This window comes from Pseudochaenichthys georgianus, chromosome 2 (assembly GCF_902827115.2).
Source record: "Pseudochaenichthys georgianus chromosome 2, fPseGeo1.2, whole genome shotgun sequence".
Classification (NCBI taxonomy): Eukaryota; Metazoa; Chordata; class Actinopteri; order Perciformes; family Channichthyidae; genus Pseudochaenichthys; species Pseudochaenichthys georgianus.
Genome location: NC_047504.1, coordinates 10,057,992 through 10,078,511, shown reverse-complemented (window position 1 = coordinate 10,078,511; position 20,520 = coordinate 10,057,992). Strand labels below are relative to the sequence as shown.

General features: G+C 46.6%; 2 protein-coding genes across 13 annotated transcripts in view; both read right to left on the bottom strand.

Moving 5' to 3' along the window:
• Positions 1-225: 225 nt before the first annotated feature.
• On the bottom strand, positions 226-14,256 carry LOC117459589 (probable ribonuclease ZC3H12C). Of its 2 annotated transcripts, XM_034100517.1 has the most exons (7): positions 14,131-14,256; positions 10,772-10,959; positions 5,718-6,550; positions 5,179-5,318; positions 4,846-5,080; positions 4,473-4,579; positions 226-4,386 (listed from the first exon to the last, which is right to left on the bottom strand). In XM_034100517.1, exons 3-7 carry the CDS (start codon positions 6,479-6,481, stop codon positions 2,858-2,860), a joined length of 2,775 nt encoding a protein of 924 aa, XP_033956408.1. In that variant the 5' UTR covers positions 6,482-6,550; positions 10,772-10,959; positions 14,131-14,256; the 3' UTR covers positions 226-2,857. The 2 variants fall into 2 exon arrangements, with proteins under 2 accessions (XP_033956408.1, XP_033956398.1); XM_034100507.1 differs by lacking the exon at positions 10,772-10,959.
• Positions 14,257-15,469: 1,213 nt separating this feature from the next.
• Positions 15,470-20,520, bottom strand: part of map4k4 (mitogen-activated protein kinase kinase kinase kinase 4) — a 29,328-nt gene continuing 24,277 nt past the window's right edge. For 8 of the 11 annotated variants that reach the window (XM_034100301.1, XM_071205488.1, XM_071205486.1 and 5 more), the window contains 9 exons: positions 20,212-20,329; positions 19,377-19,547; positions 19,125-19,268; positions 18,895-19,029; positions 18,704-18,804; positions 18,478-18,627; positions 18,234-18,393; positions 17,988-18,127; positions 15,470-17,903 (listed from right to left, as the gene is read on the bottom strand). In XM_034100301.1, coding sequence (XP_033956192.1) covers positions 17,820-17,903; positions 17,988-18,127; positions 18,234-18,393; positions 18,478-18,627; positions 18,704-18,804; positions 18,895-19,029; positions 19,125-19,268; positions 19,377-19,547; positions 20,212-20,329 — 1,203 coding nt within the window. In that variant the 3' untranslated portion in view covers positions 15,470-17,819. The remainder of the gene's footprint in view (positions 17,904-17,987; positions 18,128-18,233; positions 18,394-18,477; positions 18,628-18,703; positions 18,805-18,894; positions 19,030-19,124; positions 19,269-19,376; positions 19,548-20,211; positions 20,330-20,520) is intronic. The other 3 variants (XM_071205481.1, XM_034100389.1, XM_071205492.1) reach the window with 1 other exon arrangement.

The following is a 20,520-nucleotide window of genomic DNA, read 5'->3' as shown; positions in this document are numbered from 1 at the left end:
TAAGCCTTGAACCCACAACCTGCCGTCCCACAGTCAGTCTTCTCTCCCTCTGAGCCATCTGACCTGAGAGGCAAACCTTTCATTTTGAAATCTCCTGCGCCTCAGGAGGATCGAACCCAAGCCTTCAGCTTACCTGAGCAGTGTTGGATCACTGACTGTTTGCACTATGACTTGTTTTTTCACATTTTCTTTTTGTGACAAAATCTAGAAAACACCAACAATAGCTCAGAGTATGTCCTACTGTCCTAATGTTTTATAGCAGTATTCTGTTTATTATACAATCACAGTTACAGTGGAGAATGTTACAATAATCAATCAGTTACACGTACTACTAGCAAAATGCAAATATAAATTAGAAAAGAGACATTTTATTTGTATTGTTGTGTTATATTATTGTGGCCTGTATTGTAATATTTGCAACACAGAAAAGTCATCACAATGTTTTCAATGATCACTATCTATTACAGTGTGCACCTCCAAAGAAAATGATGGTGTATGTATTTAAAACATGCTTCCTAATTCTTTGGAGTAATGTCAAGCCTTATGGAAGCAGTAATGGACCAATAATAGTTATACTATATGTCAAAGGGGTTGTTGTTCTGAATACTAACTAATAGATGAGATAAAACATTTAAAAGCAGAAAAAACAAGCCAGACTTTGAGTATAAGTTCATCTCAACAGCTACAATCATGTCACAATAACGGCAAGACAAAGCTTCCGGGACAGAAACACGATTATGTATATACACAAACTAAAAACACAAGAAAACATGCAGAAAAGAAAACATGCATAACAGTTAGCTGAACATAGTTCAGAGAATTGGATGTGTCATTAGCACAATGCCACGAAGAGGCATTACTTTGGGCCCACTCTCAGGGGCCACACTGACACACAGTGCCAGGAGGCCGGAGAGAAGGCGCTTCTTCAATACACACAAAAGTTCTCTCTCATCAACAGCACATGTCGTTGTACAATTATTCATCATTTGCACAATCTGACACGTAAGACAGGAAAGAAACCAGTGGGCTTCATGTAGCTGGCTTTTGGTGAACTGTCTGAGGAGCTCACTCGGTAGACTTCAATTCCTTGGCGGCCATTATGAACTTGCGTCAAGTGCAACTAAACTTGATAGGGTTATGCTTCATTCAGAATATAATGGCCAACTAGCAGCAGTGCAACGTACATCCAAATGTGCCTTTTAGGACCTTTCACGCATGTCAGGTGTGTATTAAGTACATGTTAGCATCAGTTTAGTTAGTGCTCAGGTAACCTCCTGTGTGTGGAGAAGTTTTAGCATTTTTTTTCTGCCATACTGTGATGCACCTAAAAAAACAAAAACGTTTTGCATTTTGTCTTATAAGCTAGCTTTATTATTGGTTGTTCTTCTCAATATTTCTTTACTGACTTTTGCTTTTGAATGAAGACCTCGTCCTTTTTGTCAAAGTAAAACTGGCTTTATAAATGTGCAAATACTCAAAGTAGAAGTAGAGTGTTACAGACTTTCAGAATGGCCGCCATGGGATCTGGGACTGACTACAATATAAACAAACGTTACTAATTAAACACGGTTGGGGTCTGTCCACTTAATGTTTAATTTAATAGATAAGTTACTGATACCATTTTTACAGGCAAAAAAAAAAGAGCTTAAAATTAACTGACCCCAACCTCACAGTGAAATAACAGACTAGTTGACTTCTGGTTTTTTTATTGGGCCAGTTAACCAAAGCATAACTCTCACATGTGATTTCATCGGAGCTCCTGTAGAAAATAAGCCAGCTTCAAACCCAAAAACTCGGATAAAGAAGAAGTTGTGAAACCTAAACATAGTAGGCAGACAACCCCTTTTGTTTCAAAACATAATTGTCTCAAGGCAATTTCCACAAGATTATAAGTTGGATCTCGATTGGAACTGTTGTCAATGCATTTTATAATATAGCAATACATCAAGAGTGTTTGATAGATACAGATCAACAATTCCATGTACTGTATATATCAGCGACTTAGGTAATGATACAATTTGTATCAAACAAGGTTTTCTCCGTCTAGCATGGATTCAGCTGGGATCTGCTACAGACAACAGTCGACGCTCTTAGCCAAAAACACGGCAAGGGCAGTCTGTTAAATATATTTACATGTTGGATTTACTGAGGTCCGGATGTTTTCGGTCTGTAGCAGATACCAGAGTTGACCCAAATGACTAGAGAGATAGAGAGACAGAGAGAAAGAGAGATGTCCCTTACTAAAACTAAGGTACACACGACAGGGTCACCCATCTCTACAGCTACAACTCTGACCAAATACTGACGTCATCTCAAATAAGACAACCAGCATTCACCCATTTTTACCAACATGAAAAAAGCCCCTCGAGTGGCCGCACAACACACACACACATATATTGATATTATACACAAGCCTTGGTCAGGTAGTGGTTTGAAGCTCACGTGACCATGGCGTACTAGATGTGGATTTGCCACATAACAAATCACATTAAAATAGTTATTTGTGACTTAACTCTCGAGGGCCTACAATGCACATTATGAAAATGTGTAGTCCATCTCAAAGAAAACCTGGTCGTAAAGGTGGTGGAAATGTTTAAATGCATAATAAGTTGTGCATGTGAAAGACTTATGATAAGCTAGTAAATAAATAAAATGTTTTACTGGGTCGGAAAAAACTCTCCACGTCACACACTAATAGAATTCTCCCCACATTTGTGAAAGTTGAGTTGAGTGATCAGAGCTGAATAGATTTAATCTCCACTTACAGACAATTAAAAAACATATCAAATTCCACCATGCAAACCCAACGCGCTTTCACACGTGGCTTCATAACTGCTATTTGATGTTCCCTTGTTCTTCAGTAGCCTGTTTGGGCTTTCTCTGCAAGTATAGCGGCTGCCAGCTGCTGGGGGTCTGTGACGTGGGGGCTCCTGGCCATCACCCGGCTCACCAGCTCCGAGGGGAAGATGTTGCACAGGTTGACGTACACCTTCTCCCTCATGTCCCCGTAGCGGCTGTGTGCAGGGGATTCTGGGTGCTGCGGCATGTAGGAGGAAGTAGCGTGGGAGGGCATTGTTAGGTGAGGCGGGTACGGTGGCAGAGGAGCGCTGGATGGATGAGGGGGGTGAGGAGAGTGGGCTGGAGGCGGGGGGTGGTTCAAGTAATGTGTGGAGGATGGGTGGAGCGCTGGGTGGGAGGAGTGGTGCTGGGTGTAGCCTTCCTGGGCCCAGAGACGGGCGTGCCAGGACGATTGGCGGGTGTCCGGCAGGCTCTGATAGGCCGACGGCTCGTACCTGGACGGCGGCAATGGAGGCTGTCTGTAGTAAGAGTCCCAGCCGGGCAGCGCTTTTGTCCGGGGGTGATGGTGCGATGTCGAGTGGTGTTCGTAAAGATGCGAGTCTGACACGCTTTCCCCTCGCGTCGGAGCCAGGCAGCGTCCGAGAGGAGAGCCGGGGGGGTGAGGGCTGGACTGGGGCAGGGAGTGGTAGTCGCCCGGGCAGCTGGAGCGAGCGGTCAGCGGCTGGTGCTGGAGGTGAGGAGGCAGCGGGTAGAGGGGGCGCTTTGGGGGGGCCTCGGGGGGGGCCTGGTCGTGAGCACAGCTCTGCCCGCGGGCCAGGTGGTAGCCGTGCTGGATGTTGGCGTAATCTGCAGGGTGAAGGCCGCACAGCTCGTGGTTTGACGCGGCATGATGGGGATACAACCGGCTGTGAGGGTTAGCAAAATGGAGGTTGTCTTCCAATAATGTGTCTGCGGGGCAGGCGGGACACGGCCTCTCGCTGTACGAGTCGCAGCTGCTGCCGCAACTCACGCTGCTTTCACTGCCGCATTCGGAGCCAGCGGAGCCCATGGAGCCCAGGCGCAGGTCTGAGTCGGCGGGGAAGCGACAGTCAGGGCTGCGTCTGGAGGAGAGGCTCAGGCCGGAGTACGCGCGAGTCACAGAGTAGTAGCTCAAGTCTGGAGACTCACAGTGAGGGTAAAGGTCGTGGCTCGGGGCCGGGAGACTATGAGGAGTCACAGATCTGGACTGCTGCTCCTGGGGAAGGCTAAAACAGGACGGCGGGCCCCCTGGAGCCGTAGACATGGTTACACTCCCACACATACTGCTCTTCTGGCTTTCCGCCCTCCCTCTGGCCAACTTCTCCTCCGCGTCGCTGTACGACAGGGCTCGGATGCTCGGGTCTGACGGCCTTTTCTGGGCGGCTTTTTTAGCATCAAGGCTGCCAGCTGGCACACTGTGGCTCTTAACCAACCCAGTGTCCCCCTGGTTCTTTGTGGTGACACACGATTTGGCAATGGCACGCAGCTCATCAGCGACGGCACGCTGAGGCTGAGCACCTCTCTCTGGGTGGTAGTACTTACACTTGTGGCCGTAAGTGCACTTCTTTCCTGGAGACAAAAGGAACGATTATTTAAAAGGAAGTCACAATGAACATCATGTAAGATAAGTCTATATATGTGATCTGGGTTCTCACCGTAGGGGCAAGGCTGTTTCTTCTGCTCGGGCATGACGGGTCTTTTCCGCAGGAAGTTGTCTAAACTGGGGCCGTGGCGACCGAGAGGGTCATCTGGGGGCATGAATCTGAGAGGAGGGGGGGCAGGGTTAGATATGACAGGAAGCACTGGGTGCATCTCTGAGTGAAATAAGCCGTTAGCGCGCATCAAATAAGTGAAAATGTCAGCTGTCTTGGCATTTGTCAAACTAAATGTCAAATGTGATCGAGTGATAAAAGGGAATGAGATATGAAAGTTTAAAATTAGAGACAAACCATAAATGCCACAATTCTTATGACACCACTTAATTCATCTCCATCCCACTCGGCCCCTCCCTCATCCACCTCCACTTACTTGTCATTGACAAAGGAGTACATGAGCAGCCGCTCGTCGATGAACTTCTTCCACTCCGGCTTCTCGTTAGCCAGGTCTCGGTAGTTGTCATTGGAGACGATGATGCCGTCTGACTCATAGGCCAGCTTGACGATGAAGCGGTCGTCATAGCAAACCACGCGCCGGCCTTGGACGCGCCGAGAGGGAGTGAAGACCAGGATCTTCTCCTTTTCCAGGCGACGCAGGGTCTCCTGATCTGTGGGTGGAGGGAGGTATGAGAAAAAGACTCTCACCGTATCGACTGCAGTGTGTGTGTGCAGTGTGTGTGTGCATCGATCAGCCTCTTGCACCGACCTGTTATCGGGGCGTCGGGGCGGGACTGCTCTTTCCTCCACGCTGGCACAAACACTGTGATGTCATGATGGCCACGTTCGAGGAACCAATCAACCGCCAGCTGGATGCCTTGGCAGGAAAACACTTCCTTGTTGCCATGGCTGTAGGACATAATAAAAGGAGGGAATGCAGATGAATGCAATGGAGACGTAGGTAATGCTGTGATGTTAAAGTCGGCTGTGTTGGAGCACTAAAGGAAATGTCACAACGATTGAATTAGGGGTGTAAGGAAGGTTAAATGACTTGAATGAATTTAACCCCAGTGAAGATGTTTTGAAAACCTGAACACCAACACATATGGATTAAACCGGGATATTTTGTTAGATGTCTTTAAAATGTACGTTTAACATTTTTCAACTGATGTTTGGATCACATGACTCCGGGACAATACTATGCAACTGACACTGGAATCTAATTATACAAATATTTGAATTCTAATAGTTTTGTTGCAGTTATCTGGAACTGTGCAGGATTTAAACACTGAATAGTTTCCTGCTCACCTCATGGCTACGTTGCTGCCGTCCAGCACCACGGGCCGCAGGTTGTCCTGGTCGCCCAGAGGATCTGACGGACAGGGCGAGTCCGACCTCTGGCTCTCCAGCAGATCAGAACAGCCACAAGAGGAAGAGGACGATGAAGAGGAGGAGGTAGAGGCTAACGATGCGACCGGCTGCTCGGCCTCTGACTTGGTGCCCAGTTTGACCAGCTCTCCCAGGATGTCGTTGATGAGGGTGTCGGGGCCGAGCTTGGAAAGCACCAGGCGCACCGTCTCCTCCGAGTATCCCAGCTTCAGGGCGAACTCCAGCTTGGCCTGGTGCTCCTTTCCTCCGCCCTCGAGGGCCGGCTCTGATGAGGAGGCGGCGCACGGAGGCTCGGGTGGGGGGAGCGTACAGGGGGAGCTGGGGGAAGGCTGGGCTGGGGTGTCATCTTCCACTTCTGATGGGAGCTCAGGAGGGCCGTCGGTGCCCAAGTCCACACACTGGGTCCGACAGAGCGGCTGGTGCGTGTTCTTACTGAGAGCCAAGCCTCCGTCTGGGTCGCTGGGAGAAGGCGCCGGCTCGCACTCTGCATCCGACCCTCCATTTTCCTCCGGGTCGTTGGTGGGGCCACAGCTGCTGGGGCTCTCCCCCTGCTCCTCCATGGCAGGGGGCCCGTCAGAGCAGCCAGCCTGCCGCTCGGCCCCTGCTACGTGGAGGTACTCCAGATCCAGCCCCAGGTCCAGGATGAGTCCCGCTCCTGCCTCCTCATGGTCCTTCTGGCCCATGGAACCGTCACAGACATCCAGCACCGCGGGCCCACTGCTGCCCTCTCACAAAGATCGAGTCATTGGTGCCTGAAGAAGACAGACCGGATGAGTGAGATATATTTAGGAAATGTTCTGTTATGTTGTATTACTTTAGAATGACTTCGTGTTACATTTATCTACACTGTTCTTATCCCTCAAGTCATGCACAAACTGAGAACAAGATATAAATAAAATGTGCATGAGAGGTGGAAACCCACCACTGATAAACCTCACCTTAAAAGAGGAGAATCAAATACAGAAGTCCCACCAGTATATTTTCATAATGATAAAACCATGAAAGGCAGAGTCTGAATATTTGCTTTATTAATTAAATGCACTGAATTATAATGAGAATCAACACTGATGCTATTCTTTTAGCAAAATCTGAATTTTCATGTTTATTTCTTTGAAACATTTTGCCTAAACACCGTCTCTGAGCAGTTGGGGACTCACAATGGGGGGCCCCCCCCACCCTAATTTAGGGACTCCCGCATTTTTAAAGTCTGGCCCCGGCGTGCTACAACAGAGCCACGCCACAGCACATTAATCGAAGGGAACAGAGGGTGAACTGTTGCAAAAAAAGACGTTAGCGCTGGGGACGACAGACCCTCCCCTCCCCCCACATTCTACCTGGTAATTAAGGGCCATATGCTTCTTCCCACTGGGGCACTGGAGTCACTCATTAAAACACAGAGGGGCTCCGATGCCCCCGAGCCAATCAACACGCAGCATTCTAGCACCGCGGACATTACATCTGGTTAGGGTAATCTGATTGGTGTCAAAGGATTATCTGCAGGCGGATTACAGACAGCGCTTTGGAAAGTTAATCTGAGATCAGGACGCCGATATGTTACATTGGAAAGTAACCAATACATACTTTGAGGTATTTGTAGTTGAAGAGTATTTTCTATTTCTTGCTGGTGTATACTTCTGCTCCATTGTCTCTCAGAAGACTGCACTTTCTAGTCCACTATATTTATCTGACAGCTTTAGTTTCTTTAAAGATTCAGATTCATTATACAAAATACAATGAACACATACCATTTTTTTTAATCCCTAACACATTAATGCATAAACAACTGCAAATATTACTCTGAAGTGTGCAGTTGTATACTTGTTGTAAGCCTACTTTAAATACATCTTGAGGCTATTAAATACTTGTTCTTATTGTACAGGGACGTGTTTTAAGGTTTTAACCCCACATCCACTCACAACATCAGGTACGGGCCAATCACAAGAAAGGATGGTAATAACAAGTGCTATTTGCTTACTTGAATACAGGACTTGTGCTATTAACAGTTTATTACAACAGTGTGGTTTTACTATGTTTACTTAGGTAGAGGAAATCTAGTTTAAGTATCTGCAGTATTTCCCCAGAAAATTAGCTTTTCGGATGTAAAAGTTACTGATAATGCAAATGGTCAGTTAGAAATTGCATAACTAATATATCCTGTTGGGATTAGCCCATGAAGCCCAGATGATGGAAGGGGAAGTGACTTGTGACGGTGGTTGGGGGGCTTGGTGGAGTGAGTCTGCATTTTATGAAAAAGCGCTGCCTAGCAACTCGTCTCAGCTACTGTTGCTAAGCTACAGCTGTTGAAAGCATTCTCCCCCTTTCCAAATGCCAAGACAGAGGCTGTGGCGTTCAGTCGGTGACCCGCCTACTACCACACACACACAAAAAAAAAGATCCAGTGTGGGGGAGGGAGGGGCTTAAGTGTGCCTCACTGGCAACCCCGAACCGGGACAACAATAGACCGGCAGGAGTGATTAGGACCGGGACCTTGGCATCGGCTAATGTTGATCACACACACACACACACACACACACACACACACACACACACACACACACACACACACACACACACACACACACACACACACACACACACACACACACACACACACACACACACACACACACACACACACACACACACACACACACACACACACACACACACACACACACACACACACACACACACACACACACACACACACACACACACACACACACACACACACACACACACACACACACACACACACACACACACACTTTCTTCAAGGTTGTATCTTCCTGGTCGAATGTACTTATTGTAAGTCGCTTTGGATAGAAGCGTCAGCTAAATGTAATGTAAAACAACAACGAGGGTGTAAATATGCCCGTTACAAGTGGACAGACTGTCTGATGTTCACCTAAACGTCCCCATCCATACAGACGGAATCGAGCAGGGAGTTTCATTCGAACACTTGGGTGCAATGATTGGCCGTCTGCTGTCATGGAAGCATCACATTGAATATCTGAGCAAAAAGGACAAAACAAAGAATGTATTTTCTCCACCGTCTTAGGTCTTTTGGGGCGAGCAGAGAAATTCTTCTGTTGTTCTTCACATCGGTGATCATGTCCATTCTGCAGTACTGCAATACTACCCGGTACAAGTGTTTGTCAGCAGCTTTAAAATCAAATTAAAATCTGCTCAAAGGTTGTTGGTCAACCCGTCAGAGACTCTGACCCAGTGAGGCTGTCCTCCTCTCCGACCCAAACCATGTTCTGAACGGTGAATATGAACTGCTCCCGTCTAATGGGAGATACAGGGTCCCACCATTCAATAAGGTCAGACTGAAGCATCCTTTGTGCATCAGTCTGACCTCACAGAGCACACAGGGCTGATCCCAGATCAGATGCACGCTGAAGGCTTCGAGCAGCTTTTCTCTCACTGATTGTGTTGTTGTGTTAAATGTGTGTTGTTTGTGTTTCATGCATTGTGTGTCTGGACACTCGTCTGTTGATGTTGGACATGGAGCTGCTGTGGCGCAAGTTAAATTTCAGACTTGATCGGACAAATAAAGTCATATCGTATCGTAAACACGCTCATCTGTGAAGCATATGGCGGGTTATCTGCTGCATCGCATTAACCTCATTTCATTTCACAAATCTGATAATAATCCTGTTGCAACATCTGAGCGCCTTTGGATGTAAAAAGTCTCCTGGTGTGGTCCGAGCTCTGCAGAATAATGCATGTCGTGAAGTGAGGAATTCCCAAATGAGGCTTAGAGTTAGCGGACCAACGGCAGAGCCACCTCTCCATCTCAGGGGGAGCATCTTTCAAAGCTCCCACACACAGCAGCGCCGAGGCTTTGATGGAGGCAGTAATGAATATGTAACAGTCCTCACAGCGCTTTGTATGTGGGAGCTTTGTGTAAGAAAAAGAAGTGTGTGTGCAGGGGGTGAGAGAGGGGGCACAGGGTTTGGGGTTTAAAGGGCGGAGGGGGGAGTTGTCTGGCAATATACCGCTGCATGTCTGATACTGTGAACAAGTTATTGTAAAAAAGGGGGCGGTCCTAGGATAATCAGCCGAGTGTGTGTGTGTGTGTGTGTGTGTGTGTGTGTGTGTGTGTGTGTGTGCATCTAGATGGCGCGCTAGGCTATCCCCGCCTGCAGCAGGGTAACAGATGTCTGCTGAGCGCAACTGGTGTCTCATCTTGACACACACACACACACTGTCTCCACACAGCCAATAGAGCAAGGATAAAGACGCAGCAGGACAGACTGTCTTTGACACACACACACACACACACACACACACACACACACACACACACACACACACACACACACACACACACACACACACACACACACACACACACACACACACACACCACACACACACACACACACACACACACACACACACACACACACACACACACACACACACACACACACACACACACACACACACACACACACACACACACACACACACACAGTTTCCTCCAGCCCCATGTGACCCACATAACGGCTTTTTAAACCAAAAATAAAGTCAACACCAGCCCCCCCCCACCCCCTCAAGATCTCATATCAACACAGATCCCACGGTTGGAAATTCAAGCGACTGCAGATAGAAGTTCGGCAGGTGTTATCCTGCGCTAAAACTCAGTCCTATGACTTCGGGCTGCACATTAAAACATTTATAATGCTTCACATCCATCAACACGAAGACAAGCTGGACTGCACCTTATTTTCTTAATTCTGAACTTAACAACGTGCAATTATTAACGCGACAGGCATATTAAAAATTCCCTACAATCTGGTATCTTAGGTAACCTGTAATGCAGCAGGTATTGCATGTTATCACCTCGATAGCCCCAGTGAGGTGACAGCGAGGGTAGGAGTCTCATTGCTTTACAGCTAAAATGTAAAGCTAAAAAAGGTACAATTTCAGAATGAGAGTGAGGTTAAAAGCAGAACACTTACCAGAGTTTAAGAGATTACCAAACACAGAAGAAAGGGACGCTTTCCAGCTCATGTCCACACATTGAAGTCCTTGGAGAACCAGATTTGGGTAAACACTGCAGGTGAAAGTCCTAAAGTTGCTGCAGCAGCCACATCCAGAGCACCTCTGTCCTCCTGCCTGAGCCTCCCAGCGCTGCCTTGTTGTTTCCCTTTCACAGAAGCAGGCAAGTTGGACAATGAGTGGCAGAACAGATGGAGCAACAATGTCTGCCATTCCCTCATTTAGAGTGGCTGATTTTCCACCAATCAGAGCGCAGCGGCCTTACAATGAGGTACAGAGGCGGGGGGGGGGGGGAAGAGGAGGAAGAGGGGAGTGGCTTTGGGCAAATGCCTGCAACACACAGTTTCCCCAAGGCACGCGTAGTCAACGTCCACCGGCACACACACTCTCCCCTGTGTGGCCGATGAATCAACGAGGGGCGGGCGGAGGAACAATAGAGCCACACAATGGGAGGCAGGGGAGGGCAGCTGCAGGGTGAAGGCCGGGGCTATTAGGGCCCGGGGCAGCACTGGAGAACACCTGGCTGCAGAGCAGTCACTCTCCACTCTTTGTCCCGGGGTGGGGGGTTCAAAAGGGGGAGAACAGACCAAGGCTGGCTGAAAGACTGGCCCGGCCTTTAAGAGAGTGCAGGAGGGAAGAGGAGAGTGTGGCCGGCCTGAAAGGGAAAAGGGACAAGAGCTGGGGGGGCGAGGGACATCAAAAAGTGCTATGTCCCAATGAGTACGAGGGGGGGACCTGCTTCTCTTTGTTGCAGCACACTTGGGGCAGATGACTCGGAACACAAATCTCTGCCTCTGGCTTTCATCAATCTTCTGCCGATTAGTCAATAAGTCCATACAATGTCACAAATAACTGAAACTGTCCATCCTGGTTTCTGGAAGTTCAAAGTGCTGGCTTTAAATGGCTTGTATCGTCAGTCGAACCCATGGAGACAGTTGACTTGCTGCTGCAGCTCTGATAAATGAATATATGTATTTGCAGGAGTGTCCTGTATGCACTTTAAACGTGTTTCTACAAAAACCTGGATGGGAAAATACAAAAACATTGTTGCACTGAACTACTTCTGTGAGACACTTTGCAGCACTCTACTAAGTGTACTCACCAGACCGTGCACGCAATATGCAGCAATGTGGCCCTCAAGATACGATGGACAGGGACGAAAAGGAGGAAGTTAAATAAAATGTACCCAGCGCGGCAAAGAAGAATATGTAGAAGCCTCCATGCCGAGCTGCTTAGAGGGGAAGTCTGAGCACATGGACGGGGAGAGTTTGGGTCGTATTGATGAATACGGTGCAATCAGCGAAAGGGATCATAGGGTCTGAACAGATACACACCGTTATGTTCAGCCTTGGACGAGGCCTGCGCTCTCAAGAGCCCTTCTGGAATATTTCCATTTATTATTTTGTCTGAACCAATGTCCCACAGCCCAAGCAGATGCAGTTTTCTCTCATATAAGGCAGAGAAAAGTGAAAAGTAATTCTCTAAATAGTTGCAGTATGATCCAGCTCCTTACACGAGAGCAGATATTAGTTCAGCGAGGTAAGGCACACGTTATTTATCTCGGCGTCTACATTGGTATTAATCTAAAGCAACAAGGCAGTCTGTGGTGGGAGTGTGTTTGGCTCAACGTGCCAAATGAAATGCAGCTTAGTGGCTCAACAGGAAAGCAACTGCCTGATTAAATAAGAGTGTGTTCTGGCTCGGCTTGTCCAGTGAGATAAGGGCGATGAGAGGAAACGGCAGCTGACTCAGTATCTCCACACACACACACACACACACACACACACACACACACACACACACACACACACACACACACACACACACACACACACACACACACACACACACACACACACACACACACACACACACACACACACACACACACACACACACACACACACACACACACACACACACACACACACACACACACACACACACACACACACACACACACACACACACACACACACACACACACACACACACAGAGAGAGACAGAGGAGCGCTCTGTGCACCATCTGTCCAAACAAACAGGTGTGTGAGCTGCTCCAACAACTGCAGCGTGATCGTTTTGCAGACAGATGAGTGTGTGTGCGTGCGTGTGTGTGTGCACTCCACACCGAGTGCACACACACTCGTGTGAGCTGCAGTTCAGCAGCAGAGCGATGAGAGGAGAGACCGTCTGCTCTCGGTTTGTTATTCTGATCACTGGAAAACTGAAATATGATCTGTAATAACTTCTTAAAACTCAAGGTGACTATTGTAATGGTCTAACCCAAACATGGTGAGCTTACCCTCTCTTTAATTCACCAAAAACATTAAAACACAACTTAGAAGCTGGACCAATTTATTTATTTGACCTTAGATTAATTACTGTATGTGTTTAAGTATTGAAACCACGTGGCAGGTTTAAACAAATACATGAGTTGCATGCATGGTCCTAACAGCGGCAGGAGACCCCCCTGTCCCCTCTGACCTGTCCCCCTTCACAAACCACTGGATACACATCAAATCAGTATGGATTAAGTTAGGATATCACCATGGCAGTGTTTCTAAATCAATACTCATAACGGGGAAAGCAAGAGAGGCAAAGGGCCTGATCAAATTAAGAGTTTCAACTTATAAAACCATGTATTTAATAATGTGATTAATGATTTTAAAGTAAGTAAATTCACAAGCTACCCTACAGTATACACATTCAGTCAAACTAGCTGCACCTTTACCAGCTTTGTTAACACTTTCCTGATCAACAATTATAATAAAAAGTACTTTTAATGTTGGTACGTTAAGTATATTTTGATGCCAATACTTTTGTAACATTTTGATCGCAGGACTTTTACTTGTAGTATTCCTACAATGGTACTGCTACTTTAAAGTACACGATGTGAGTACTTGCAATCAGTGGGGGATGTACAGAAGTTAAAGGGTAAATGTAGTAATAAAACAGCTGCTGGGGCTTGTGCATGCTCACTTCACCTCCTCCTGCCAATCACTGCTGATTGCAACAAAGACACAGCTGACACATACAGATGCACACTAGGTGGGGGGGGCAGATTCATGCATCAGAACTAGTGGAAGCTTGTGTTTGCTCATTACTCTCTTTTAAACCCTGCATTAGGACATGCATCCGCCTGTTGAAGCGGTTTACAAGCAATAGAAACTACATGGTGGGTGTTTGGGAGCGCGCAAGTAGCGTGCACGGTCACTGCAAACCACACCGTCACGACCTCTCTGCAGCTTTCACCCACACCTTCCCACAGGTCCTGGAGCAAACCAGGCCTATAAACTAACACTGTGCTCGGCTACTCACCTGACCAGAGCCGCCCTGGAGCCGCGGGATTATGTTCTTCGGTGAAATGAGCAAATGTTCCCGTCACATACTGGCGACGCAAAACATCCGGCTGGCTGCAGCGTGACCCAGCCAACCCGCGTCAAGCTGCCGGGAGACAGGCCACTTCCGCTCTGAGGGATTCTCAGAATAAAAGCCAATGCATGCTTAGTTTTCGGAGCATGGAAATAGAGATATAACTTGTCTTGTAATGTTTATGAAATTCCCAATACATCTTACCTATGATTCATTAGATAGGAAGTTCATCTATAAGGAAACAAAAAGGTCACAACAATGAATCTTGGGTTTAAAAAAGATCATTATATTATACGATTTCATTATAATAACAATATACTTCGCAATCATTAAGCTATTTTAACAAAAGTAACCATTATTACATACACACTCATTTACATTTCTAATGCATCAAGGTAAATACAAATACTCGTACCTGCTTCCGGTTGCTATATTCACTGTAATCTTAAATCCTCCTGCAAATAATTTCTTATTTGTAAATGGATCATGTCTCTTAAAGATTTGAGGATAATAGTTTGGCAAAAAGAGGAAACTATATAGTGGAGTATGAAGGCTAACTTTACTAATGTGGCAAGAAATTAGGAAGCAATATTAAGTGGGATGGGCTGCACAGTGGCGCCCTCTGCTGGTCAAATACGGTACTTACATTTAAAATAGAGGACACTTTTTCCTTACAGTAAATCGCTTTTCAAAAATATTTTCAGGACCAATTTTGATAATGCAGTGTTAATAGGAGCTTTCATATGTTTTACCTTTACACTCGAAGTTGTTTTATAGAAGGGTAATATTGACATGCTACGAAATAAGTTAATTAATAAGGTTACATCGACTTCACACTAGAAAAATAATCAAATAAGGTTAGTACTTTTGTGCATTACTGAAAACTTTAGTTAAGTAGTTCACAAATTCTAATTTCAAATGCAAAACAAATGATGTACTTATTTAACCCCAAAGTCAAAAGGAATAATAATACAAAAAACACAAAGGCATACATTAGAGTTAAAGGGATCACGGTAAGGGTGAATATAAGGTGTGTGTGTTTGTGTGTAGCAGCAAGTGACGAACCGAGCTGCTCCTGGAACAGAAAAGAGACATTGAGGGTTGAGGCCTGTATTGTAACCTCTGTGGAGACTCTCACAGGTGTCCCCACTTTGACTAGACCCTCCCTGACTGACACACAGAGCAGAGGGAGGGGTCGCAACACTACTTTAAAGTTACATCTTTAATTTTAACACAGGACTTTTCCTTGTAATTTTTTTTTTTTTTTAAGAACGACACCACACTGTAAATTACTTCTGATTTTATTCAATGGAAAAAAAGACCTTCAGGAAAATACAGTAATTCCCATAGTACACACAGAGAGGACATAAATTAGAGGCATGGCAGAGAGACGTTTGAGGGGGGGGGGGGACATGTCACCTGGCACCTGGGTGGTAGAAAACATTTGATCCACGCTGCCACACAGCCAGGGGCCCACTGTGCACGGAGTAAAATAATCAGTGAAATCCCACTTCAGATTTGTGTAATCCAGAAGGTGAGCGAAGAGTTGATCCTTCCTGTACACAAACGTCTAAATGATAGTACAAAAAGGGAATAATACAAAATACAAAACAGGGAGAAACGGCCCTCAAAATAAACCATAAATATTCATATCGATGCACATTGGTTTAACAAAACAACTGCTTCTGTAAACATGTTCAACTTAAGGTGTGCATTACAATTTAAAAACCACTGCAGTCGCATATTTATCTGAAGGGTTACATAATAAAATTTGCAGAAACAAGACTAAAAACGAAGTCAGAGTTAAAAATATGCCGCTTAGTTCACGCCGCCTGAAGTGGTTTTGTAACACTGCTATTAGAACGTGACTCGTTTGCTTTTCACAGAGGATGGGGACAGTGAACGCATCTCATGTTCTGCAGCTCTCAGCACGTCCCACCTCGGACAGTGAAGGCACCACCTTTACTGAGAGCGGGGTCAAAAAGGTGGGTGAGGAAAGGGGGTCCATGAGTCTCGTTATATAGTTTTCTCATTCATACACACACACAGCTTGCAGGATGGATTCTATATTTGAACAGGAAGTGACACACACGTCGTTCCTTGTTGTTAGAGGATGAGAAGGTCAAATGAAGGTTATTCACTTCTGGGAAACAGTAATGATCCAGTTAAAGTGTTGGACTCTCCTGTCTGAAGCCTAAAATGGCAAAAAGAGGTCCAATATTTAATCACATGAAAGTGTTTCTACAGTACATAAAATCCAAACATCTTTATTTAACTTGTCAAAAGCTGCGGAGCCGTTTTACTCAGCTGGAGATCCTGAAAGCCAAAGTCTCTTTTAAAATACAGTTTTGTGAAATTCAGACGTCGTGCAGATGGAGGACAATCAGCTGATCCCGATTTCCTCCCCCTTTTTTTTGTAGAGTGTGATATTCAAAATCTTCTTCTCAGCCCTCGAGATCGAATGCCTTCATTCCCTTAGCGTCACTTCTGCCCACTGGCCTCCATGCTACCTTAATGGCCACTTGCGTAATCTGCATGTCTAATTCACAGTTTATCCTAGCCCTACTTATGACTGATGTTAAAGGGAAAATCCACCCGCAACAGCTTTTGGTAATGCATCTCGTATTTCTGGGTCCATTCGTGGTTTTTGGTTTCCTTCCAGTTGAGCCGATATACGTGGGTTTCTCCTTTAAAACTCATCTATGGGTGCGTCTTGATTCTCACGCTTTATTTATGTGCAGCGAGCCACATACAAAATATACAGTGTATGAAAAACTGGAGCTAATTTAACACCAACGCAACATGCGGTCATAAACAGGGCTAATTCTGTTTTTCTGTCCAACATAACCTACTGAGGCAATGTGGTAAAAGTCGAGATAGTGTCTGTAAAACCTGGGAGAGTCTGAAGACTACAAGGTGGATGTAGTTAGTATGTACACGCTGATATCCAGTACCCTGTATTCAATGGATATATCAAGAAGGTCCCTTAAAAAAATCTTCACTTTAAGGAAGAGAAGGCAAAAAAAGTGAAGATACAGAGGCAGATTTACAGGTCAAGCGTTATTAATGTGGCGGTGAAGTAGAGTGAAATGACATGCTTGACGTGGAAATCTACCGTGGTGGTGGGAGTAGTTTCACCTGAACAGAACCGGGACTAAACACAGCTACTAACGGCGCAGAAAGAACCTTCGATACAGTAACGGCCGCGCTCATCGTCCCTTCAGTCACTCTCATGCTCAGTGTTTCCTCCATTCACACACACGTACACGATGCAAAGTTTTACTATGACACATAAAGATTTACCATCAACAGGCAACAGATCCCACGCCCTGCAGGGGACGAGGGGGAGGGGATCGGCTCAAAGGGAGGGTGAGGGTAACCTGGTGGCTCGCGGGGGCTTCTGTAGGTGTCATATAGTTAAACTAACAGAAAACACCCTCAACACACACACACACCCGTCCCTCGCGTCTTGTCATGATTACAGTCCAATCCGTTGGTTCGTTCGCCCGAGCAAGCGAGAGGAAGCTGTTCCCTCCGTCGAGGCGGTTCTCTTCTTCGTCGTCGTCGTTGGTCACGGTCACAATCGTCATCTGTTTGTCACTGCCGAGCTGCGGTCGTCATGCTGGAAATATCGACTACCAGCTCATGAGGGAGGAGCGACCCAGGGTCATGAAATACACCTGGCTGGCGCCTCCAGTGCGCACAGAGGCAAAGAAGACCTGCGACAAAGAGAACAGCCGTTAAGATAGTCTGAGCCTTGAGAGACACAGCGGGCGGTGAGGGTGGGATAGCCGAGTCCTCACCTTGTCGTTCCTCTCACACAGGAACTTGAGTCTCTGGGCTCTCTTGTGCATGAAGACGCCGTCCAGGTGACCCGTCTCCACGGAGCGGATCTCTATGGCCTTCTCGCCCCAGCCCATGATCTGGTTTGACCTAATGTAGGCTGTGAGAGAACACAGGACATTGGAGTGGGACATACATGTGCTTGAACAAGGACATCAAACTAGAAATGAAGAATAGTTTCAGATCCCCCTTTTTGCCCCACTCACCCACTGAAGTTGGCATTTCTCCCCACTGCAGCACCACGTCCTTGGTGATGCGGCCGTAGGTGTTGACGTAGACGCCCTCGTCCTCGTAGCACACCAGCAGCTCGATGCCGTCCGTGTTGGGCAGGATGATGATGGCGTGGCACTGAATGCTGGTCTGGATCTGGAGGGGAAACGGAGGAAGGGTTAGGCGTGTCGAGAGCGATTCAAAACACGCTATGTAGGCCAGACTGTGCTCGGTGCCTACATGTGTGGGCAGGTAGATGTCGTAGACGGCGCCAGAGTCCACATCCACAGCATGGAAGCCTGAACAGGAGCCGTAGATGACCTTTAACCTCTGACCTTCCTCCACAGTCAGGTCCACCAGCAGAGGCTTGTGCACCAGATCACCAAAAGACTACAACACAGAGAAAATAAAGTCAGTCAACTTGCATCTGTCTTCGGCTGAATGATACCTGCAGAGCAATGCTTACCTTAAACGCCATGAACTTGTGGTAGGGTTTGGGGGCCCAGGCGTACACCTCCACAGCGTTCTTCAGAGCCAGCACCAAGAACTTAATCCTCTCATACTTCACTGCAGACAAAAAGGAGTCATCTGTGAGTTATAGGTTTCTTTCTTTCTTTTGGTCAACTGTACCGTCTGCAGGAAGGCTGACAGACTTACCGACTTTGTAGTGGACGCAGCCCTCCAGCTCGCCCACATTCACCCAGCCCTGCTTCTTCTCCACCTCGGGGTCGTTGTGCAAAATCTTGTTCCTCAGCCACGACAGGTAGTACACTCTCAGCTTGTTCTTCTTACCTGCAGGAAGTTTGATTGAGAGAAAGAAATATTGTTTCCACTGCAATGTCGGCAACAACATACGGATTAGTGTTCAGACGGCACATGCACTGTACCCGATATCGTGACCAGGACATTGAGTCCCTCCAGGACGTCCATCTGCTGGATGCGTCTCCTGTTGATCAGAGGGTAGACCTTCCCCTGTCCGCTCCGGTCCAGCAGCATCAGCCCGCTCTCCGTCCCCACCAGCAGGTTCACTCCTGGAGCACGGACAGACACGCGTATCATAGTGAGATTTAGAATGCCGTGGCCCCGCGGCGGTGATTCCGAGTCCCTGACCGTGGCGTGTGTGTAAACCCTGCACTCACCCCAGAGAGCAGCACACAGGATCTCGGAGTTGAACCTCTTCTTGTACTTGCGGATCTCCGGCGTGTCGCTGGGCGGCCGCGTGTTGACCGGGTTGACGTTGACAACGGAGCCTTTGCGGGACGGGTCGGCCTTCAGCGGGTCGGCCAGGCGTCCATCGGGCCCAAATGCTGCTGGAGGGGGCACACAGAGGTCAGGCTGGATGCCGTTGTGTGTTCAGATATTAATGAACAACCTGGTGCCGCTGTTATCTGTGGGTTTGACTTCACTCAGTGGATTTACCTTACTCCCTGAATGGAAACACGTTTTCATGTCTTTAACACAGGGGTGTCAAACTCAAGGCCCGGGGGCCAAATCCGGCCCGCAACTTAATTTCATGTGGCCCCACAAGAGCTTGCAAAGAATATAATATGTTTATTATATGGTTACATGCTACTTTACAGAAGCACGTTGCCCATAAACTACATGTCCCACAATGCATCTCAAATTTGACTTTTTTCTCAGAATCTGACTTTTTTTTCTTTTTTTAATTCTACTTTTTTTCTTTTCTTTTTATATCATTTTGTGACATTCTCATTGAAGAGACTTGCAATTATTTGCCGTAGACTTCTGCTTTCAGGCGTAGTTAATTATGTAGTTATTATCCTATCCGATAATAATCCAATGCAGAGTCAATAAAGTAATATAATACATTCAATATTTATGTATGTATTTTTTATATAGTCTTAAAGTTACAACCGGCCCTTTGAGTGCAACCATAATGCTGATGTGGCCCGTGATGAAATTGAGTTTGACCCCCCTGCTTTAACAGATTGTCTTGGGCTATTGCTGACGTACCAATGTTGTTGAGGGAGCTGCCGCTGGATGGAGAGATCTGGAGAAGACGAGGGTCGATGAACGGAGTGAAGGAAGAGGAAGACTTGTGTTTGGACATGGAGTTGCTTTCTGACTGGGACTGAGAGAGATTTATGGGCAGTTAGAAAAGGTTCGGCAATTCATGATTGTAGAGAAACTGGATTTAATCATTAAAGTAATTTACAACCAGGCGGGAAACAGCTGGTTAGAGATCAGGCATTTCATCCAAAACATGATTGTTACATTGATTTGTTGATTATAAAACTGTTGAATTTAACTACAACAACAAGA

Bases quoted from the DNA above. Each gene is read 5' to 3' on its own strand.
- LOC117459589 (XM_034100517.1), bottom strand. From the start codon at position 6,481: ATGGGCCAGAAGGACCATGAGGAGGCAGGAGCGGGACTCATCCTGGAC. The intron at 5,081-5,178 runs GTCGGTGCAAGA...CTCCACCCACAG, and splicing joins CCCCGACGCCCCGATAACAG to ATCAGGAGACCCTGCGTCGC. The intron at 4,580-4,845 runs GTAAGTGGAGGT...CCCTCCTCTCAG, and splicing joins TACTCCTTTGTCAATGACAA to ATTCATGCCCCCAGATGACC.